Source organism: Cetorhinus maximus, chromosome 15, assembly GCF_964194155.1.
Source record: "Cetorhinus maximus chromosome 15, sCetMax3.hap1.1, whole genome shotgun sequence".
Lineage (NCBI taxonomy): Eukaryota > Metazoa > Chordata > Chondrichthyes > Lamniformes > Cetorhinidae > Cetorhinus > Cetorhinus maximus.
This window is the reverse complement of record NC_135893.1, coordinates 103,866,551-103,890,951: the sequence shown is the minus strand read 5'-3', so window position 1 is coordinate 103,890,951 and position 24,401 is coordinate 103,866,551. Positions and strand designations below refer to the sequence as shown.

Here is a 24,401-nt window from a genome sequence, read left to right as displayed (position 1 = left end):
AGTGTATTCGCAATGAAATATTGCTGAATTATTTAATTCTTAACCAAAAAAAAAGCAAAATTGATTTCACTTTCACTCTTGTTTTCTCATACTCTTGCTTACTTACTTTCCTACTTGCTCTTCAGCAATGCCATACTCTTTTGTATGCATACAATTTACCACTCAACAGAGACAGCAAGCAAGTAAGCAACCGACTGCGTCGTTTGTCTGATAATTGTGGTGGAAAAGTTTTAAGCATTACTGGTAGCAGTGCAATTCTTCGTTTTACAAGCCAGGAAAGTGCTGAGCGTGCACAGAAACGTATGGAAAATGAAGATGTCTTTGGCAATAAGATCTTAGTGTCATTTACACCAAAAAACAAAGATCTTTGTGAGAGCAAAAATAACTGCTTTGCAGTTGAAAAAGCAAAATCCCCTAAAAAGGCAAGCAAACTGACAAAACTCTCTCAGCGGAACAAAGGCCTTGATGAGCAGTTACAGAATGGTAAAAATTCTACAGTAAAGAATTCACAGACACCCCAAGGATCAGCATTGAAAGACAGCAATGTCAGAAGTTTACAGGTAAATTGTTCGTTTAATGCAGCTCAAATTACATGTGGGATCGTGGGAACAACAACATATTACTGTGACTAATCTCTTTACAGATTGTGTGATAACGCTAGACATAACTATATCAGCCTCCAAAGCAATGTAAACCATTGGGTGTGATTCATTTGAGGATTGTGGTGATACACAATTGTCAGTGAAATGTAATTTGAGGTTAAAAATTGAGCAATGTGACTGGACATGTATTTGTGGTGAGATGCTGACGCATACAGACTAGTAAAGTCCCAGGTTCAATCCCCACTTCACTGCAATTCAATAAACCTGTTGGAAGTGCATGGACGTGGACAAACGATAAAAAGAGCATTGGGCTCAGCTGTGTTTCTCCCCACAAGCTTACATACCCTCACTGTTAAAATTAGTGGCCACTTGGGAGAGATACTGGAGAGTAATCCCAAAGAGTAGTTATTGTTGTCAGAAAGAGGCAGGGCAGAGAAAACTGGCAAAGAAATGAAGTAACATGAAAAAATGGAAAGTGAAATATCCAGTACTTCAAGAGTGAATTTTCACAGGCATTTGTAATCTAATCTATTTCCTGTTGAAATGTATAGAACATAGGAACAGGGGAAGGCCATTCAGTCCATTGAGCCTGCTCCACCATTCAATATGATAATGCCTGATCAAACACTTAAATGCCTTTTAACTCTTTTGAGTTAAAACAATTAACTAAATTAATAAAATGAGGGATAAATCAAGCACAGCCCCTAAGTCAGGTCAGCTGTAAAATCAAGGAAAAAGTTTAAAGGAAACTTAAGAACATCAAACCAAAATGTGATTAAAGGGGTCAATAAAACACCCCAGTCCCCGCGGTGGCCACCGGGCACGGAAGGCCTTGAGAGTGCTGGCAGACACCGCGTGCTCCCTCTCCAGGGACACCCGGCCGCGATCGTAGCCGCGGAAGAGGGACAAACAATCGGGCGGGACTCCCCCCCTCAATCGTCCACTGCCTGGACCTGTTAATGGCTAACTTGGCCAGGCCCAGGAGCAGGTTCATGAGGAGGTCCTCCTCCTTCCCGACCCCCTTCCACACCGGGTGTCCGTTAAATGCCTTTTACCCACACTATCCCCATAACCCTTTACGTAATTGCTAATCAGAAATCTACCAATCTCTACCTTAAACATACTCAATGACTCCCACGGCCCTCTGGGTAAAGAATTCCAAAGATTCACAACCCTCTAAGTAAAGAAATATCTCCTCATCTTGGTCCTAAGTGGCTCTGCCTTATTTTGAAATTGCACCCCCCCCCCCAAAAAAAAAATCTATTCTTTGAAGTATTTTGCATGTTTCAATGAGATCACCTCTCATTGTTCAAAACTCTAGAGAATACAGGCCCTGTTTCCCCAGTCTCTCTTCGTAAGACAGTCCCACCTTCCCCAGAACAAGTCTGGTGAACCTTCATTGCATTCCCTTCAAGGCAATAGTATCCTTTGAGGTAAGGGGAGGTACTCCAGGTGCGGTCTAACCAAACTTCTATACAATTGAAGCAAGACTTCACTACTCCTGTACTCAAATCCTCTTGCAATAAAGGCTAACATTCCTTAGCCTACCTAATTGCCTGCATGTTAGCTTAAAAAGTACATTCTTAAACCCCCAAAATAATGGTAAACTGTGAACTCTCTGTTCACCCTTTGCATCTCAATCCTGGGGACTGCCACTCCTTTGATGATACCTCTTCCTCCCTGGACTCCAACTATTGTGTCCATGGAGCATTTGATTGTCTCTCTTAATAGCTAACCCTATAATCTCATTGCAAACTAGATCATTTATCCAGTTTCTTTTAAAGAATGTGACTGGCCAAATACCAATTGCTTTTACGACATTTGTTTAAAGGAAAAACATGTTTTATGAAATATTAAACTAAGCCTCTGCCTGCGCAGTTGAATGTTAAAGATATCTATGTCAGTTCTGCATCCTTGCAACATTCCTCCTTCAAACGATACCAACAAAAAAAAACATTAAATTGGACTTTGCAAGATGTTGCTGTGTTTAAATGGGTGCCATCATTGTTGACATGACTGGACTTCAAAATAATTAATTGTACATGATTGATAAAGCACACTATAAATGCAGTTTCTTCATTCACAATCATTATTTATACTGTATTGTTAGTCAGACTTTGAAACTTCTCTTCATCCAATTCTTTGGATATTGTGCAAATTGGAAACCTTACTCCTTAGGTACCCATAAAGATTTTGTTTGATTTTCAATCTAAGCTACTAATAACTTCTCCTGTTTATTGGATGTTGAACAGTGGATTGGAACATTTTGTGCATGATCACAAATGTATTGTTGATAATCTTGTACATAATATATTCTAACGTGCATTTTACTGGAATGCTGTTTAGTGTCGTAGAGATTTTGTTCCATTTTAAAATGTGAGTTGAGATAAAATAGGGAGGAGCTCAGTTTTGTTGGAATTCTATATTGGTGTTCATCTGATGAAGTGGAAGTGAGGGGGTCACTCTGAAATAATTTTGTTTTGTAAATTGTGAAGATGTGATGAAATTATGCATTTATTGTTTTTCCAAAGATAACTTTAAAATAGATTGTCTTTTTCTATCATTTTTGTATTGGTGACTCAACAGACTTTATTTCTGTAATTAGTAACCAGTTTCTTTCCAAATCAGCATCTAACTGCATCAGTACAAAAAAAGCAAAGATTGTTGGAAATGAGCAATGCAGCTATAAGCAAGGAGAGATCCCAGTTTAGCATTATGGACAATAAAATATGCTGATTTACCTTCTTGACATCTGGATATATTTTCATGTGCAAATTAACAAACCAAAAACAGCAGATGGGAAGTTCAGTTCAATCAACCCTTAACCAGAGAAAACAATTTCCTATTAAAGAGTTAATGCAGAGAGTAACTCATAAGTAATTGATTGATTAGTTTATATGTTACAGGTGTACAGCATCAAGAGGCAAAAAAAGAGGATGATTAGAGAATTAGTCTTGTTTCACATAGTCCCTGCTGTTAAGTAACTTAGTTGATGATTGTTTGCCTATAGTATGGAAGTTTAGGGTCCAATGTAGTGTTTGAGCTGTATGCTTAGCAGTTTAATTTGGAAGCTTTTAGTCCTCTGGTAGACCTGCTATTATGCTAAATGTACCAAGGTTGCTGTTAAACAGTTTTTGTAGATGTGAATATTGAGTTTTACCAATGTCTCTACTAGTTTACTATAGCTTATCAGGTTTCAGTAAACATAGAAATGGAATCCCTTTAGCAAGGTATCTTTTTGATATCTCATTCCTAATCATCTCAATCATGCCTTTTTGAAATAATAATAGATACTCTTGGTATCTGTATATTTAGTACTGCAGAACTGAGTGAAATAATATGGACGATTGGAAATGTCAGTGTTAGACTTCTGAAATGAGCTGCAGTTCACCCACAATATTTGTTTATAAATGTATGCACCTGATGGTCATGAGTTTTCACTTGAGTAACTTAGTGGGAATATGCTGAGTTTCATGAAAACGGAACAAAATGCATTTGTGATTTGTCAAACTGAGTAGTTATTTCCTGAAATTGTTTACCTGACAGAGTGAAGGCAAATGCCTAGGCTTGGCATTAGGAAATTTTGGCCTTTTAGGATCATAAAAGCAGGATGTTAGCAGCAAAAGTGAGCTTAATGGCTATCACAGCCTTGAATAGATGATACTGTAAACCTTGAAGTTTAAGGAAAATTGACCTGATAGTGTTGATTTCTGTAATTTTAGTAACTGGAAGCTTGGTCTAGAAAACTAAGCTTTTGTTTTTGTTGAGCTGGGCTTTGTCCAGGTGATATTGGATCAATCCCCTCCCCATTTGCTGCTATTTGTACTTCCATCAATGGCTCAGAGAACAAAGGTTCCTCAGCCTTATTTAAATTTAACTCCTTGGTTTTGAATATTAGTTGCAATTTATTCATAACTCTTAATTGAAGGCTGACTTTATTCTCTGTTTGACTTAGGTTGTTGAAGCTACCTTTTTTGCATTAAATTGTGCAGTTGTAAGTGGTTAATTACTTATTTACTTTGTAAGGAGCTCTGTGGTATGGAATCCAAAACAAAGCAAAGCGTACGTACCCAGAAGATCAAAAAGCAAGGAACTGAATCTCCACCAGTCAGCCATTGCACTTCCGTTTATTCCCCACCCACTTCCAAAAATGTAGGAAATGGAGATTCGTTCAGTGGAAACATTAAGTGAGTATATATTTGACATTTATAAACTAGCTGGTTTTTATTACTTTTTTATTTTGATTAACTCATTTTTAAGTTTGATGTACTTCTGATTATTTGCACATTTTGGAATTAAAGTACAACTATACCTGCCATTGTAATCTAATTGAGTTAAGGGATAGACACACATGTTTGAATTGCTTTGCATAAATTCATTTAAATGGACTGGTTTGCCTATTAAATAGCTTTTTGTTTTGTCAATTTAGTTTTTATCTCAAAGTAAAAATAAAATGCTGGAAATTCATAGATAATTTTGCATTTGAAAAATATTTTGAGTACGATATTTCATAAGAAACAAATTCTTGATTCATTAGCACAGTTCATCTGTTCAAATAGGAGTAACCTAGGATGCCACAAACTGTTTGTGGTACAAAATGAGCTTACAACCCAGGACAATGAAGTACTAGTGGAATAATAAATTCAGTGGGTGAAGTGCTATTATTTGTCCATGTGTGAATCAGAGAAACTGTGACAACAATATGTTGGTGTATCTTACACTTGGATCATAATGTTGTGGGATAGGAGTTAGTATGAACAATTTGCCCCAACAAAGTTGCTGATCCTAATTTAATTTTGCATCAGCAAGCAAGCGGCGAAGTTGTAACTAAGTGTTAACTTAATTGGCCTGTAAATTTAGTCGTGCGAGATGCTGGGTAGAGGTAAATCGGCTCCCTCCACGGTATGGGAGAGGTCCTAGTTACAAGGTACCTCTATATGGATTCAGCAAAGATATCCAAATAGGAAAATTTTTCTGCGTGCCAAGAAGAAATATTTCTGTCGAACTTGCTGTTTTCTAAAGCCGTCCTTGTATGTAAAAAAAAAAAATCAACTGACACACAAACTTCTAATATAAGTGCTCGAGTATAAAAAACATGTTTCAAGTAATTTTCAGAGAAAGTAAACTTAAAACGTATTACTTAAAATCTGCATTTTTCTTAAATAGGAGAGAAACTCCAACTTCCAGAAGTTCCCTGGAATCTCCCATAGATAAGATTGAGAAGAAAGTTGACTTCCACGTTAGTTCCCCTTCTGCTTTTTCTAAGCTGTCAGTTCCAAGACACAACACACCACCTATTCCAGGCCATGGTACCTGGTCCGCAAGGTAACTTATTTTTTCTAACTTCTATCTACTTTTTAAAAAAAGTACATCATCAAGAGTGTAATTTCGAGGGAAATCTTTTAAAATTAATCACTAATAAAAAAAAAAATAGGAAATTTGAGCTAGCTGAGGAACTTCGGCTGCATGAGCGCTGCTTTGATACATAGTTCTGGTAGAGGTTTATGTGTGTGTGGTTTGACTCTTTCTTAATTATCCTAGGAGCCTATCCCCAAGTCTTTCAAATGGGTCCCCTTCTATAAGTGCAAATCAAACTCATTATTCTGACTCTCAGACTGGCCCATTTGCAAATGGAGCAGACATACAGGTCAGCAACTTGGATTACAGGATGTCAAGAAAGGAACTACAACAAACATTGCATGAGATTTTCCTCAGGCATGGCAAGGTAAACTCGCTGAATGCTCAAATAAAGAGTAATGTTCCAGGCTGAATATTGTTTTGTGGCTGCAGTCCAGCACAGCAAAATTGCAGAGTTCTACATTTCAAGGCCAGTAGTAGCTGTGAAGTTTGTGCCCTGTTACATTTGTGGGTTTTTTAAGTCCTGTATTTAGAGCCAAACTTTTTCTGAAAAATTTGCATTGGGTTAGAAATGAATTAGGAATGTAAATTTCTAACTAAGCCCCAGGGTGCATTGGGTATGATGAGAACCGTGAAAGAACATTAATTGCAGATTTATACCATTTGACTGTTCGATTGTGTTGCTCTTGGAAAAGATGGTGTCCAAAAACTGAATTTCAAGTGTTAGAATTTGCATTTCGAGATTGTGCCCAATTCCGTCATCTCCTGTCCAATGCTTGTTAAAATTTTCACACTTTAATGTCTGCTTCCATACTGTGATCATAATTCAGATGGTAATTCTGTTGTAATGACTTGCATTTTTCACGTGCTTTCAAAAAAAATCAAATTGCTAATGGATTATCTCTTTCCTGTTAGGAAAGTTATTTATGTTGTAGCATCTTGTAACTAATTTGTGACTAAGTAATTTGCCATTATTCATGTTGAGGTTTTGAATGTGATTCTCAGTTTTTAGTTATATTCAAAAATTCACCTGAAATATCCTGTGAAGCTAACAGCCTGAGTAGCAATAATTTTTGCAATCTATCGCTTTAAAGGTTAGCTGTACTTGTAACGATGTTTGTTGTTATCTCCCTTGGGACAGGAGGAGTGCATTTAGTGAGGGAGCTAAGATGCAATTCATCATTTTGCTGTAGTTAATATGCATCTTTATGGTTACTAACTGGTTGAAATGCATTGTCAGAATAAAAGGATCTGTTTACATAAATTGATTTTGTAATCCCGTGTTCCCCAAACAATTTAACTAATTGATTTGCTTCAGCATAAGGTTTCCTGTCAGGTTATGGATTTAATTCTGTTTTAATTGATTGCCTCATCTGAACAAGTTAACTGAATTGAAGTACTAGAACTTTGTTTTGGGGAAGTGAGGGAGAGTTGGATCTAGAACATTATTTTTTTTCTCCAGGTTGCTAATCACAAATTGTTGTGTGGGAGCAATTGTTGTAATGAGGACTAAAACGCTGATTTTTTTTTTTCCCCCCCCTGTGCTATATTAGCTTGACACATAAACGTAGGCCCAGCATAGTCGAGATGATTCAGTACCGCACCTGGTACTTTTGACCATTTAGCCATGAGGGGAGTAGGTGTGACTTTTTTTTTGGAGTTTCTATAATTTTAGTTTGTTAATGGCCTGCAATGAGATGTATGTTCTCATTAATTATCAACATACTACTTGCACTGCTAATTTAAAACAGACTTGTGAAGTTTAAAAATCAAAACTTCATAATTACCTGAAAATGAACCATAACTGGAAGCTTTGTTTGTCTTGACTCCTGAATATGTAGGTAAAGAATGTGGAACTAAGTCCTCATACTGATTATCAACTGCAGGCAGCGGTTCAGATGGGGAGCCTCCAGGAAGCTATCTCGGCTATCAATAGTTTGCACAGATACAAAATAGGAAGCAAGCGAGTCCAAGTATCGTTAGCCACCGGAAGTGCCAATAAATCTCTGGCTTTACTTGGGTAAGACTTTTCCTGTCCATGAACACACTCCTCCGTCTTCACCCACTTCTTTTCATCCCTTTATTTATTTTTTATTTATTTATTTTTGTATTTTTAAATTCCTTTTTCCCCATTTCACCTCCCCCCCCCCCCCCCCAAATACAGGCCCATCTTTGTCTGTTCTTTCACAGAGCTGACTCTTGTTCTGCCATTAACATATTCAGCTTTCTCATCTTTATGCCACTATCAGCACCTTCGTTAGTCTTCGCCACTACCGTTAACAATCCCTTTATCTTGTGTCCATGACACCTTTGTCAATCTCCCCTTAGCCCCCACCTAACGCTGACCTTCTATTCTGCTTTACCTGCTCTACCCCCTCCAACAGTATAAATTTCATCTAATTTCTACTTCTCTTTAGCTCTGAAGAAGAGTCATACAGATTTGAAATGTTAACTCTGTTTCTCTCTCCACAGATGCTGTCAGACCTGCTGAGTTTTTTCTGGCATTTTCTGCTTTTATTTTAAGTTTTCTTGTTTTGCTGGCTTGTATTTTTCATCTTTCTAAGCTATATTTACCAAATTGACTATTTGGGGGAGGGATGTGGAGGAAGAGAATGTCATGGTATATTTAAAATAAAGATTTTTTAAAAAGTGTTTAAACTGTCTTTTTTTAGCCTTGAAGTTTATTTTTGAATAGAGGAAAACTAATTGCCAATTTTAACTTTTAAAAACTTAATTGGCAGTTGGAGGATAGATAACAGAACTGTGCACGCCTGAGGTGAGCATATGCAAAGTTCTGCTCTCTGATTCAAGTGTAAGTGCATTAGTGCAAATCTGAACAATACTGGTACCAGCTGAGGTGCGACCATAAAACATGCATCCAAGGTGTAACCATAAAACACACATTCAAGTCACAGCTTCAGATAGCTTTGTGTAATGCTGGTGGTGGGGGAAGAGTCTGGTGGTGATGATGATGCATTTATGCCATCTCTTTATTCTTGCCATAATCTCATTTGTGCATTGATGGGACCATTATATTCTTGCCCTCCCAAACCTGAATTCTGGTCTATTTGAAACTTAGTCTAGGGTAGTTCAGTGTCATAAACAAGGACGGAACCCATTGTATACAGAGAGGACGAAAACATCTGCCATTTGAGCAGTTGCAAGTGCTACTTAACATAATAGACAGCACAAATGGCTGCAAATTAATACTACATATGCATTCTTATGTCTGACTAAAACTGTGCATTCTTCAAACGAAAATAAAAATAGCTGGAAAAACTCAGCAGGTCTGACAGCATCTGCGGAGAAGAATGCAGTTAACGTTTCGAGTCTGTACGACTCTTCATCAGAACTGAGGAAATATAGAGATGATGTGAAATATAAGCTGGTTGATGGGGGTGGGACAGGTAGAGCTGGATAGAGGGCCAGTGATAGGTGAAGGCAAGGAAGAGATTGCCAAAGATGTCATAGCCAAAAGGATAAAGGGCTGTTGACAATGGTGATATTAGCTAAGGAACGTGCTAATGGTGACATTAAGGGTAGAAAGCAGGACAAGCAAGCGACAGATAGCCCTAGTGAGGGAGGGGTGGGGGGGGGAAGGGAAGGGATCGAAATAGGCTAAAAGGTGGAGATGAAACAATGGATGGAAATACATTTAAAAATAATGAAAATAGGTGGGGAAAGAAAAATATATTTTAAAAATTATAAATTATTGGAAAGGGGGGGATCGGAAAGGGGGTGGGAGTGGAGAAGAGAGTTCATGATCTGAAATTGTTGAATTCAATGTTAAGTCCGGCAGGCTGTAAAGTTCCTAATCGGAGGATGAGGTGCTGTTCCTCCAGTTTGTGTTGAGCTTCACTGGAACATTGCAGCAAGACATGTGGATTCTTCACCTTGATGAACACACATTTTGTGGCAATGAATTAAACCAAAACGCGTGCTTTGGACTCGTGTCATGGCCACACCTGCAAGTTTTGTGTTTTTCAACCAATTTAAAAACCATTCCCTTTTCATTGCAACATTGACCTGACCTGATCTAACCTAAGCTAAGCTGACCTGACCTCACAAAAGCAAGTGTTGTAATCAATTACAATGAAACGTCCACAGTTTATAAATTGACAAAGTAAGATGATTTGTAATTGTTTTTTTTCTGAGGAAAATATACCTGATTCTATGGCGTAGTAACAATAGCTTTAGTAGTCTTTACTGTGAATTAACCAAGAAATTTGATATTTTGTTAGTTTAAATAGTTACAGAAATTAAAATTGCTTCCTTCACCTATTCTTGGATTGCTGTCAGTGGCTGAGTAGTCAAAAATAAATCTTACAAAAATACTTGCTAATGATGGCTTGCGTAGTTTTCAGAAATGTCATGAATAAAATATAAACAGAAAATGCTGGAAAAGCTCAGCGGGTCTGATAGAGAAAAACAGTTAATGTTTCGAGTTCATATGACTCTTCATAGCTCTAAAGCAATCATATGGACTCAATGTTAACTCTGTTTCTCTCTCCACAGATGCTGCCAGACCTGAGTTTTTCCAGCATTTTCTGTTATTTTATATTTCCGGCATCTGTAGTATTTTGCTTTCATGATTTCTTTTATTTTTGATTACAGCTCTGAAGCCATGTCCATTCTGCAGGATTCCCCAGCATGTTGCTTGCCACTGTTCAAATTCACAGAGCTTTATGAGAAAAGGTACATATTGTAGTTCTGTGAACTGTTGATGTACTTGATTTAGTATACCAATTATTCTGCAGCAATATGTTCATCCCTTTGATTTGAGAAGTGTCTGAGCGAAAGGGCAATAGATTTAGCAGTTGAGACTTGCTTTATCCCTCTACTGATTTGGGAGAGTATGGATTGTTGTCCATAGTGTAAAAGAATTAATTTCATTTCACATGGAAATTAACTATTATATTTTTTCAATGACTATTTTAGCTATTCCACTATAGACAGATTTACACTAAATTTGCAGGCCGCTGTGTCTCAAGAATGTTCACACCACTTCAGATGTGTAATAGTGGATGTTGAATGACATTAAGTTTTTAAATGTAATCATTTTGAAGTAGGGAATTGGTTGAAATTGTTTTGCAAGCTGTGAGATAATTTGATACATGTCATATCTCAATCATGTTTGGCAAAATGGAAAGTTTATTCATCTTGTTACTGCTTTACTTATTGTCAAATTATTTTGCGCAATTCTCATCTGGTATTACAGAAGCTAATTAACACACTTCAGAAAATTCTATAGCTGAGTAAGTAATTTTAATTTACCTCCCTCCAGATTTGGACACAAACTGGTTGTGTCTGATTTATACAAATTAACGGACACAGTGGCTATTCGCGACCAAGTAAATGGAAGAATGGTTTGTCTCCTGCCCGGTAGTCAGGCTCGGCAGAGCCCATTGGGTTCCGTATTATCATATGATGGTTCATCATCCAATTGCAGCCCAGTGATATTTGAAGAACTAGAATACCATGAACCAATCTGCAGACAACACTGCTCCAATAACAGCCATAGGTAGGAATCCTGTTCCCTTTGGTAGCTGTCCATATCCTAGCAACAGCTCTTCAGGTACATTAAACAGTTGAAAATAAACATGATAGCTTTTGTTGCCTCCTTAACCATTGTCTGTAATTTGATGCACTATGTAAGACATTGCACTGCAGAAAATAATAAAGATGTGCTATATGAGAGCAAATGTTTCAGTACTTGTTTTGTACAAACCAGTAAGACTTCACTTCCACACGTCCTAAAGCCACTTAGTCATTTTTTGCAGTATTTTGTTATGTTAAATCAATGTAAATTTTTGAAGTAGCTGAATGTAGATAGTGCATGCCTTAGAATAACATATTTTTGTTCCTTTTTTCAGTTGCAGTGAAGATGGATTTGACCCTGATTCTTATAAAATACCGTTCATAATATTGTCCCTAAAAACATTTGCACCGCAGGTACATAGCCTGTTACATACCCATGAGGGTACTGTGCCCCTCCTTAGGTGAGTACTCTATTCTCTATTATTTGCATGATGCAATTTATTGGTGGGATTGGAGAGAAAAGTGAAAATGTTTCCAGAATTTCATCCATGCCTGGTGATGTGCATAAACTCTTCAAAGCTCCTGTACTCAGATTGACTTGCCTTAATTTGTTGGACCAGTGTACAATGTAAAAACCTACTGCATATTGGCTTTACTGCTAACAATTTCAAAAATGTCCAGTGGTGTATTTATTTGTGATAAATCAGTCACACAATTCTCTATTCAGTTGAGGAAGTGCACTGAAAAAGCTACTTAATGTGGGCTAGTAAAATCCCGTTATATTACAACTACTGTTGCTCCCTCCCACCCACTGGAGAAAATGTTGGTCCCCATTGCATGCCCTTCACCTGAACCCTTATCCTCGCTCTCTCTCGCTCTGCCTGCTAGGTCCTTGGTCTCTACTGTTGAGATCATTGGGCTGCTGTGATGGGAAATTAAAAATGCAAAGATCTCCTGATAGCTGCAGCCACTAAGGGACTGTAGGCAATCCTAGTTAGTACTGGAATATTTTAGTATATAAGTACAGCACCAGGTGTCCTGGTACATGAATCACAAAAGTTAGTATGTATGTACAGCAAGTGATTAGAAAGGCAAATGCAATGTTGGCATTTATTGCAAGAGGAATGGGATATAAGAGTAGGGAAGTTTTACTGCAGCTGTACAGGGCCTTGATGAGACCACATCTGGAGTACTGTGTACAGTTTTGGTCTCCTTATCACAGAATTGTTATGGTTTAGAAGGAGGCCATTCGGGCCATCGTGTCTGCGCCAGCTCTTGGAATGAGCGTTATGACAAAACCATTCTTTCTGCCTTTTCCCCATACCCTTGCATGTTGTTTGAATAGAAACAATCATCTAATCCCCTCTTGATTGAACCTACCTCCACCACACTTCCAGACTCAAACCACTCAGTGTGAAACAGTTTTTTTCTCGCACCACGTTTGCTTCTTTTGCAAATCACTTTAAATCTGTCCTCTCGTTCTCGATCCTTTTACAATTGGGAACAGTGTCTTCCTATCCAGCCCCCTCATGATTTTGAACATCTCTATCAAATCTCCTCTTAGCTTTCTCCTCTCCAAGGAGTTCAGTCCCAATCTCTCTAACCTATCTTCATAATTGGTTCCAGGAATAGGAAACATCATTCTTGTAAACCTCTTCTGCACACACTCCAATGCGTTCACATCCTTCCTATAGTGTGGCGCCCAGAACTCTACACAACACTCCAGCTGAGGTCTAATGAGTGTCTTACCTAAGCTCAGCTTTTTAAAGAAAAGATATAATTGCTTTAGAAGCAGTTCAGAGAAGGTTCACTGGACTCATTCCTGGGATGAAGAGGTTGTCTTGTGAAGAAATGTTGAACAAGTTAAGCCTATACCCATTGGAGTTTAGAAGAATGAGAGGTGATCTCATTGAAATATGTAAGATCCTCAGTGGATTGGATAGTGGATACTCTGAGGATGTCCCCTCTTGTGGGGGAGACTAAAACTAGGCAGCGTATTTTAAAAATGAAGTCTCCCTTTTAAGACTGATGATGGAAAGCCTTTTCTCCCAAAGGGTCGTTGGTGCGTGGTATTCCCTTCCCCAGAAAGCAGTGGAGGCTGAGTCCTTGAACTTATTCAAGGCAAAGTTCGACAGATTTTTGTTAGGCAAGGAGTTGAGGGTTATGGAGGTGTAGACAGGGAAGTGGAGCTGAGACTACAACCAGACTCCGATCAGCCATAATCTTATTGATGGAGCAGGCTTGAAGGGCCAAATGGCCTAGTCCTGCTCCTATGTTCCTAATGGGCAGCAACTTGTTAGGCTCTTCTGTTCTAAGTGCTTAATGTTGAAGCTATGTATCAGCACCACCTAAAATTTGAATAAAGGACTGAGTTATGAAATTACCTGGTTAGACTAGCAGAAATTTTAAAAACTGAGAAATGTACAGCAGATGTATCAGCATCTGTAGAGAGACAAAGCAAGTTTGTTTTACATCTATATTGATCTGTAGCTGTAGGTTTTGTGAAATTAATAAAAGATGCATCTAACTTCAATTCTTAAGAGTATGAGAGTAATGTTTGTGTGCATTCCATTTTAAATTGTTTAAAACCCTGGCATTGACAAAATGGCATCGCAGGCAATTGTAAGAAAAGACTCCTTTGTGTATGACCAATATCTTAACAATCTGAAGCTCAAACATGTTTACTCTGTTCAGACAGCTTTCCATAATTCTTTGCTTCAATTATTGTTCCTCCATTACATCTCTACTTAAATTGTCATTGATTAAATTTTGGTGTTTCAACTTTGCTGCAGTTCCCTGAATGACCTGTAGTGTCAGTCGATCACTTGAATTAAATGAAACAGAGAAACTGTGTTCATACACAAAGTGGACAACAATATTTAATATCCCCTGTGTGCTGAAATAATGAACATTGTTACTCAGCCCAGACAGGTCATCAACTATTAATACACATACATGTGAGAATATTGCAATCACTTACTGGAACTGGAAGCTTGCTGATCTTTTCCCAATCTACATCTTTCCCAGTCCCAGGAGTGGTGAGGTCAATTATTGCAACTGAAACCAGTTAGCTGAATAGCTGAGAATCAAACCTAAAATTCCTGATCTGTACCCTTGTGAAAGTTTAGAGTACAGGAGGCCACTTGGCCCTCATATGTATTGGCTGTTTGCTAGGGCAGTTCAAGGTCCTCCACTGCCTCACTTACTCCCTCTAACCTTTTATTTCCCTTTGTTTCAAATCTTTATCTAAATTTTTCCTTTTAGATGCAGTAGTTCCTCCCTCAATCATTCCCTGTGGCAAAGTATTCCCCCTCCATCTGCCCTCTACGTAAAATAAATTTTACCACCTCTATCTTCTCACCTGGTGGTTTTGTAGTTGATTTCTCATCACTGACTCCCCAACTCCTACGCAATGAGATGTTTGGTTGGGGGCAGTGAGTTGAATTGAAAATATATGAAAATGACAGAAAAAGACTTGCTGGTCCATTCTGCCTATCCTACATAGTTGTGATGTCTTGTGCATCACAATACATGTAAACCCCTTGTAAGTCATTTAATCAAGGAGAGCTGAAAAATCACACTTAAAATCCCAGGAAAATAGGGGAAATGAGTGGAAGTTTCCACTTACTTTGGATGATTAAACTTTTCCAGAAAATCACATTGTTCTTGATTTACATAGACAATATCTACCTCCTTATAGGCTAATTTTCATAGTGTAAATGAAAATTAACTCATTGTGAAAGCATCTTTGTTCCCTTCAGACCATATTAGCCCAAGCCTTGAGCATACTTAATTTCAGTATTCACGTGTACTATAAGCCTCCTTACTTTATATAAGTGGGCAGGATTTTATTTGTTCAAAGAATGTGTTTTATTTTGTTGCAATTCCATCTTTATTACAATATATAAACACTCAATTTAAAATTGTGATGCATTTTATTTTCTTAGCTTTCTGGACTGCTATGCTGCAGAGTTTACTGTTCTGAGGACAGTGGAGGAAGGGGAAGGTGGTGTTCCTTTGGAGCACCTCATTACCTGTGTCCCTGGTGTTAACATTGTTACTACACAGGATGGCATTAAAGTTGTAAAATGGGTGCAGAACAAGCCACCACCTCCTAATGCTGGTAAGCTGATATACGTTTTCCATTTAAAGCAAGCAATGGAAATGAATCTATTAATCTGTAATAAATATCTGAGAGTGAACATAATTGCTATGGTTATTCTGATTTATTTAAACTATAAAATTATTTTTAGCCTAGTGAGTGCTTCCACAAGCTGTGCAGCTGTACTAATTTTATCATTCTCTTGTGAAAGTGAAATTTCAACCATATCAAATCTTTTAACAACCAGTGTTCTGCTGTGGCATTGCACACAGGAAGTCAAAACCAAGAATAGTCTTTGGGTGAGGCTGAGTTGGAGCATGGTGGATAATTGGTCCAAGATGGATATAATTCACTCCCATCTTAGTCATGCATTTTATCTTTATTTCCAATGTGAGTTTTCAGGCCTCGCCCTCAAACTGGCTAAGGTGCTGCAGCGTAATTGCACCTTCTGCCAATTGTAATGCTGCATTGTCCCATGGCACAATGCAATTGCAGATAGCAAGTTTCATTTATAAATATGAATATAGGATCTTTAATGGAAAATAAATGCAAATGTAAGGCACTTAATTTATAGATTGTTTAGCTGACATAGAATTGAATCAATAAAGTAATGGCTTTTTTAAAGAAGACACTGGCAGCATGTGACAAACCCACATTCCAACATGTTTTTAGATTAGGTTTTTGTGGGAAGGTGAAGAGAATAGTGGTGCTTGACTACTGTAGAACTACTTTTATCTATTGTGAACAATTATGGGTATCACGTCACCTTATTTGGCATACCAACATTGGATTACTGTCAAATTTTTCCTTGTTCCTCACTTCCAACATACTCTGAAGTGTGAAACCTGAACAATTAATAAGCTGATGTCATTAAAAAGCAGTAGACAAGGCTATAAGACCACCATGCTGAAGTTATACAGCACCTTGGTCCTAGTCAAGCACATTTAAATGCTACATTCAATTCTAGTCACCAACAAAACAAAGGAATTATTGCCTGCACAAGAAAATTGTTTAGCAAAATGCTATAAAGTTTCATCCCTGAGGTTAGGGGGACTGAGTTATGTGGGTATAGAGAAATTCGGGCTCTTCACCATTTAAAGCCAATGGAGAAGGCCTTGGTGGCAAGTAAGATTTAAAAATTGGCAGAGCACTTGTTTTAATAAAGTCGCAATTGGAAGGCAAGTTCATTACTGCTAGGAAGAACCTTGAAGACAAAAACTCGAAACATTCAAGTTGTGGTTAGATGCTGTGATGGATTCCGCTTGTGAAATTGGCTTTATCATGACCTCATTTCAGAAATTCAAGGTACTAGGATATCTGTTTTTTATGGTGTTTTTTTTGAGTTACTACAGGATTTATTTATTAGCTGCTTTAAATTTAGAGTTAAAGCTCAAACTGTATCAGCTAGTTCAAGCTCACCAGTTATCTGGTTTGAAGTTATACCTGTGGAGGTGCTATAGGATCTTTTAAGTTGTTTAAGATTTTAACCCTTCTCCAACTTAAAACCCCCTTGGAATAGAAAAATTCTGTTCTCGCATAAGAAAAGTTTTGTTAACCAAGTCTTGATTACAAGATGCTGCGACTAGTTTTCATAATGAAAATTGAGCTGATCCTGGTAAAGCTTGGGGTTTAAAATTCAAATATTGAAGCATTATTGTGAAACAGGTTCATCAAAAGTGATTTGATCACAGTACTTTTCCTCCTCACATCTGAAGTGCTGAATCCAGTGAACACTTTCTATTCTATAGATCCCTGGTTGCTACGCTGTAAGAGTCCAGTCGGAAATCCTCAGCTTATTCAGTTTAGTAGAGAAGTGATCGATCTCCTAAAGAACCAGACTCACTGTTTCATATGTCAACATAAATTTATACCAACCTACCATCATCATTTTGGGAAGCAGTGCAGAGTTTCAGACTATGGCTATTCAAAACTAGTGGAGCTGCTGGAAGCAGTACCTCATGTTTTGCAGGTGAGCTTTGTGGAACAGAAATTGGTTTTAATCATAAACCATAGTCCTAGGCTTTTACTACAAGTAGGCAGAGTTTTGGAAATGCTTACTAGATTATTGTTTGAATGCAGCAATATTTTAACAGTTAAATGTGTATTGCTAGTTCCTGTTTCTAAACAGAAAAAAACAAAACAATTCTATATTTTCACTGAGATTGAGGCCTAAGATGTATAGGTATAAGTTGCATTTTTTTGTAGTATGAGCTTTTAAATCTCACTTGGAAGGTTAAAAAAATCCAAAAATAACACTTTGGACAATTTTAGAAGGTTTTTACAAGTGAAAGGGAAGCTAATTGGCCTTAAATCTATTATTGGGTTGATAGGAAACTTGGACTGAGTTTCTATCTCTGAAGCCTTGTGTTTCTATCTCAAGTCTTGTGAATGCCTGTACTTCCTACTCACATTACTCTTACTTCCTGTGTCACAATCTTAGGATATGGGTAACGCTAGTAGACTTTTTTTTTTGGCCATCTCTACTTGCCCTGCGATGTTGGTTAACCTCTTCCATATAACTGCTACAGCCTTTGTTTTGATGATGCACCTGTCTCATCCTATGCTTTCACAACCTCTTCAATATTGCTAGTTTTCCTTGACCTTGATTTCCGATATCCTTGTACTATGCCTTTGTGTAGCACTGATCTGCTGTGAACTACTTGCTGATAATGACGCACTGCAGTGAGTTGGTACAAGCACTTTAACCAGTGTATTACCAGATGAAATAAATCTCCTTTTGTAGTTTCTATAAAATGCTTTCCTTGAGGTCACAATCTAATAATTGGGTTGTTTATCATTTGAAGTGTGCTTTGAAAATGCATGTGCTTTGTAGTTTCCCAAGTCCTTAATCAATCTGGTTAAAGGGATTGCAATGTGATGTCATGAGGCTCCTTTTTATGAAGCTAGTTTGGACAAGTTAGCTAATTGCATAAACAAAATGTTTTGTGTATATTCCTGGAGTTGTACTGATCATGACTTGGTCTTTGAAAGTCTCGCAGGTTTTCAGGTCTGCCCTCTGGGATACTGACCACTAATCTGAATCACTTGCCCTTATGATTTATTATAGATCCTTGGCTTGGGCACTAAACGCCTACTTACCTTAACTCATCGAGCACAAGTAAAGCGCTTTACCCAAGATCTACTTAAACTTCTCAAATCTCAAGCCAGTAAACAGGTTTTCATAAGAGAATTTGAACAAGCATATCATTGGTAAGTGTGGTCTTAAAATTCTGCGCTTCAGTTTAGTTATTTGAATTTGTTGTTTTCATGTGATTTCTTGAAATGAGGAATGGGATTTTTCCATCTTGGCACCTAGCACCACTATCTAGTGGTCTCTGTCTGACCCAGCCTAACCAGAATCTTCTGCACAGTAGTGAATTATTTGTTCCCTTAGCCATCCTGCTGGGCCTTCTGTACCACATTTGGGTTCCGTATTCTGGATCATTCCTGATTTTCATCTGGGTGGAAACAACAAAAAATCTTGTCATTGAATGATGGCTAAAGTTTCAGTCCTTTTTCTTTTCATGTACCTATTAATTCTCTTTTGTTGTTGACTCATTGCTGGAGTATAAGCATTCTCTAAGGACGGTCTGTTGAACAGTGCACCTAGACCTTGTTGGATAAGCTATTCCTCGGGATGTGCTTGACAGTCTCAATTTACAAAATTACGTGCAAGAGAGGGCCTTCTGGCCCCACATGTGATGCTGAGGTATCAGCCCATGGTGCTTGCTATTTAAGAGGAACCAGCAAATCAATTGAGCATCCATGTGTATTATGTGACACTTAAAATGACTCTCGTATGGCAGTTGGTAACTCTGAACAGTCTTGCATGGAATTATTCTAAATTACGGTGCACAATCAATGTTGAAATAATGTTTGTACTGTGTGGATGGCTAAACTGTACTGGATTCAATTTTCTACATGTCTTGATTCTGTTAGGTGTTTTTCGAAGGACTGGAATGTCACAGACTATGGTGTGTGTGAATTGGCTGATCTTCTTTCAGAAATGTCAGATACTACAATTTGCGTTTCAGAACAAGATGATGATACTGTGATTTCTATCCCAAAGCGAGGTGCTGATTTTTTTTTTAAACTGATATATGTTGTAATAAGAATTATTTGGCATGTTTAATTTAAATAAAATGGAGTTACTGTTAAATCAGCTGCTCCACCAACTTTGTCATCTATGTAAATGCAGAGTAGCAAGTCTCTGACCACTTTGATTCCTCCTCCTGAGATTTACTTTTCTTACATGGCTGGGTAAGCCTTGAAAATGGACTTCATACTGTTTGCATGGCAGGTGGTTAGCTTGGTGTTGGCTTTCATGAAGTATAAAGTGAGGAATGGTATTTTGGAATACTAGTACGTTATGATACATGGCTGTTTTCTCAACTTGCTGTATTCCTGTGAAAAGGCTGCTTGGAGGCCATAGTCCTTTTCAGGGGAAGGTGGTATCCCTTGATGAGAGAAGGGTGGTAACACGTCAGTTGCCCACTTCAGATCACCACCCATGGTATTTTTTTCCTTCCTCTGGAAAAGAAATGTGGACTTTGGATGCTGGGGAGGGAAACAAAAGTAGGATGATTTTGAGGTATAATGGGCATTTTATGGCATGAAGAAAAAGTTGACCCTTTCTACCCTTAACAGATGATGAAGTTTTAATCTACATAATGTATTTTATTGTATACGTGCACGTTTTCTGTTTTGATTTTCATATATTACCATTCCTGGTTGCTCTAACATCATCATGAGTCAACCACATAGTGGAGCATAGAAGCTGATTGTAGGCTGGACTGAGTAGAGGCGGCATTTTCCATTTCCTGAAGGAAATTTGTGAACTAACCAGCGAGCAACTTTTATTATTTTATTGTGCCCACAAATTGCCCAATTCATTGAATTTGGGTTTCACAACTTGTCATGGTAGGATTTGAATTTACAACCTCTGAATTCCCAGTCCAGTGCCATAAGGACAAAGTTAACATACATATTTACATAAAAAGCTTCAATGTTAAATGTACATTTAGAATGGAAATCCTGTATGTAAACAGATGCCTTTAACACTTGCATTCATTCAGTTGGCCATGGGTAATATCACAGTTCGTTAATGTTTCTAGAACATTTCTAGATTGTAGATCTTCTATTTGTAGCTTCACTTGAATATGCTGTCGGTTTAATGTTATTATTGACTAACTTTTTATGCTTTTGAAAGCCAGCAAACTCTGTTCAATGCTTGAAAAGTTATTGAATTTTAATCTAGAACGTACTCCAGAAGAAATAGAGAGGACAAAGCAATTTGCAAAAGAGGTTGTGGATTTACTGCGGCATCAATCTCATTGCCGTATGCCCTTTAATAAATTTATACCCGCATACCATCACCACTTTGGACGTCAGTGCAAGCTCACCTACTATGGATTTAATAAACTCATGGACCTGTTTGAAGCTATACCTGATGTGCTGCAGGTGAGTGCAAGGGCATGAGAACATGACACTAACTGCAGTAAGCCAGGAATATACTGATATTCAAACAGAACTTGAACAGTTTTTGGAAATTCAAACCATGTTCTCACATTGCTGTTAAACTAAAATTAAGACTGCTCCCTTTAAGTCATCCTGGCTTGTGATGCATATCCAGTAGTATAAAATCAATCTATAAAGTTAGCATTCTCACTTTCTCTGAAGTAGTATTCCTGAAAAGTAGATGTGGTGTTGAAGTTTAAGCTGAAGGCGATACCAAGCAGCTACAGAACTCAATGTCATACGAGCGTATGAATTAGGAGCAGGAGTTGCCTTTTGGCCCCTCGAACCTGCCCCATTATTCAATAAGATCAAGGCTGATCTGATTGTGACCTCAATTCCACATTCCCACCTACCCCTGATAACCTTGCACTCCCTTTGTTGGTCTAGAATCTATCTACCTCAGCCTTAAAAATATTCAATGATCCTGCCTCCACTGCTCTCTGGGGAAGAGAGTTCCACAGACACACGGCCCTCTTAGGAGAGAGAGAAATTTCTCATCTCCATCTTAAATGGGAGACCCCTTATTTTTAAACTCTGTCCCCTCACTCTAGTCTCCCCCACAAGGGGAAGCATCCACCCTGTCAAGCCCCCTCAGGATCTCTGTTTCAATAAGGTCACGCCTCAATCTTACAATGTTGTAATTTTAAAATTTGGGTGTGGGCGTTGCTGGCTAGACCAGCACTTATTGCCCATCCCTGATTGCCTTTGAGAAGGTGGTGGTGAGCTGCTGCTGCCTTTCACCACTGGAGTCCATATGGTATAGTTACACCCACAGTGCTGTTTGGGAGGGAGTTCCAGGATTTTGACCCAGTGACAGAGAAGGAACGGCGATATATTTCCATGTCAGGATGGTGCATGATTTTGAGAGAAACTTGCAGGTGGGGGTGTTCCCATGCATTTACTGCATTCGTCCTTCTAGATAGTCGAGTTCATGGGTTTGGAAAGTGCAGTTGAAGGAGCCTTGCAGAGTTGCAGCAATGCATCTTGTGGATGGTACACACTGCTGCTACTGTAGATCAGGGAGTGGATGTTGGAGGTGGTGGATAGGGTGCCAATCAAGCGGGCTGCTTTGTCCTGGATGGTATCGAGCTTCGAGTGTTGTTGGAGCTGCACTCATCCTGGCAAGTGGAGAGTATTCCATCACACTCCTGACTTGTGCCTTGTAGATAGTGGATTGGCTTTGGGGAGTCAGGTGGTTTACTCTCTCTAGAATTCCCAGCCTCTGACCTGCTTTTGTAGCCACAGTATTTATATTGCTGGTCCAGTTCAGTTTCTAGTCAATGGTAACACCAGGATGTTGACTGGGGGGTTCAGTGATGGTAGTGCTCCATGGGGAGATGGTTGGATTCTCTCTTGTTAGAGATGGTCATTGTCTGGTACTTGTGTGGTGAGAATATTGCTTGCCACCTGTAAGCCCAAGCCTGAATGTTAACCAGGTCTTGCTGCATATGGGCATGGACTGCTTCAGTATCTGAGGAGTCGTGATTGGTGCTGAACATTGTGCAATCGTCAGCGAACATCCCCACTTCTGACCTTATGATGGAGGGAAGGTCATTGATGAAGCAGCTGGTTGGGCCTAGGACATTAGAATGAGTACAAATACTTTTTTGACCAACCAGTAAAATGTATAAGCTAAAAAATTGGCCTTGTTAATTCATTTTTTCAAGAGCTGCATATGTAACTCTCAAATGTTCTACTTTGAGATGATACTTTCAGAAAACACACTGCATTTGTGAACTCATGTTTATAGATCTGTGATGCAAATCATGCAAATCATATTGTCCACAGGTTCTGGAGTGTGGAGATGAGAAAATCCTTGTTTTAACAGAAAATGAGCAAATTAAAGCACTGACGGCCCAGCTTGTTAAATTGCTCAGATCACAAAAGGACAATTGTATGACACTTTCGGATTTCCTTCTAGAGTATAACAACACTTATGGATATACTCTGCGCCTTCAAGATTATGATGTCAGTACTGTTGCAGAGCTTATGCAGAAACTCTGCCATGTTGCAAAGGTATGTTGTATGGTTACTTTATAATGACTTCCCCATTGTAATTTTCATTTCAGCATCTCCTAATTTAAGTATAACTTTTTTCCCCCACCTAAAGATTGCCAACACACCAGCAGGTAAGCAGCTCCAGCTGATAAACAGGAAGTCTCTCCGCACTCTAACTGCTCAACTACTTGTGCTGTTGATGTCTCTGGATGATGTCTCACTTCTCAAAGTCGACGATCTCAAGAAACATTTTGATGCTTCATACGGAAATCCTATTGTCCCGTCTGAATATGGTTTCATGTCTTTGACAGAATTGTTGAAGAGTTTGCCTTACCTGGTTGAGGTATGAATTCTAAGATTCTTTAACTAGCATTGTTACAAGATTATTTCTGGCAGTGTATGACAACGCTTTTATTTTGTATGTGGTGATAGTGCAAACAGAAATTGCTGCGTATTCACCTCTGACCCTGTCCTCATCAAGACATTTGTTATATATAATCTGATACACACCTATCTACTCCATGTCTAAATTGAAGAGTGGGTGTGTCCTTTCCTGTGTCAGAGGGAATTCATATGGAAATCCCCTTGACCTCGTGACTCACTCTTTACAGTGCAGAAGGGGGCCATTCAGCCCATCAAGTCTGCACTGGCTCTCTGAATGAGCATTCCATCTAGCCCCTCTCCCTTGCCTTATCCCCGTAACCTTGCACATTCGCTCTTTTCAGGTAACAATCCAATTCCCTTTTGAATACCTTGATCAAACCTGCCTCCACCACCCTTTCAGGAAGTTGTTCCAGACTCCAACCACCCTCTGGGTGAAAAAACTTTCCTCTCATCACATTTACTCCTTTTGCTAATTATTTTGAATCTGTGGCCTCTGGTTCTTGATGTTTCTTGAGTGGGAACAGTTTCTCACTATCTACCCTGATTATACAGAGGATTTTAAATACCTCTATCAAGTCTCCTCTCAGCCTTCTTTTCTTCAAGGAAAACAGTCCCAACCTCTCCAATCTATCTTCATAGCTGCAGTTCTTTATCCTGGGAATCATTTTTATGAATCTCCTCTGTACTCTCACCAATGGCTTCACATCCTTCCTCAAGTATGGTGCCCAGAACTGTATGCAGTACTCCAGATGAGGCCTAAATAGTGTCTCATGCAAGTTCAACATGACCTCTTTACTCTTGTACTCAATGCCCCTAATTAATAAAGCCTAAGGTACTATATGCATTATTAACTGCGCTCTCAACATGCCCTGCCATCTTCAATGACCTATGTACGTATACAC

At 38.5% G+C, this 24,401-nt stretch overlaps 1 protein-coding gene across 2 annotated transcripts in view; it reads left to right on the top strand.

Annotated features, from left to right (window-relative positions):
• marf1 (meiosis regulator and mRNA stability factor 1) overlaps positions 1–24,401 on the top strand; it is a 43,024-nt gene that overhangs the window by 8,966 nt on the left and 9,657 nt on the right. For both annotated transcript variants that reach the window (XM_078559141.1, XM_078559140.1), the window contains exons 7-21: positions 126–560; positions 4,629–4,789; positions 5,769–5,927; positions 6,144–6,327; positions 7,802–7,980; positions 10,575–10,655; positions 11,245–11,481; positions 11,834–11,959; positions 15,446–15,621; positions 17,349–17,569; positions 18,668–18,810; positions 19,540–19,673; positions 20,858–21,060; positions 22,906–23,133; positions 23,228–23,458. In XM_078559141.1, the coding sequence (XP_078415267.1) occupies positions 126–560; positions 4,629–4,789; positions 5,769–5,927; positions 6,144–6,327; positions 7,802–7,980; positions 10,575–10,655; positions 11,245–11,481; positions 11,834–11,959; positions 15,446–15,621; positions 17,349–17,569; positions 18,668–18,810; positions 19,540–19,673; positions 20,858–21,060; positions 22,906–23,133; positions 23,228–23,458 (2,898 nt within the window). The remainder of the gene's footprint in view (positions 1–125; positions 561–4,628; positions 4,790–5,768; positions 5,928–6,143; positions 6,328–7,801; positions 7,981–10,574; positions 10,656–11,244; positions 11,482–11,833; positions 11,960–15,445; positions 15,622–17,348; positions 17,570–18,667; positions 18,811–19,539; positions 19,674–20,857; positions 21,061–22,905; positions 23,134–23,227; positions 23,459–24,401) is intronic.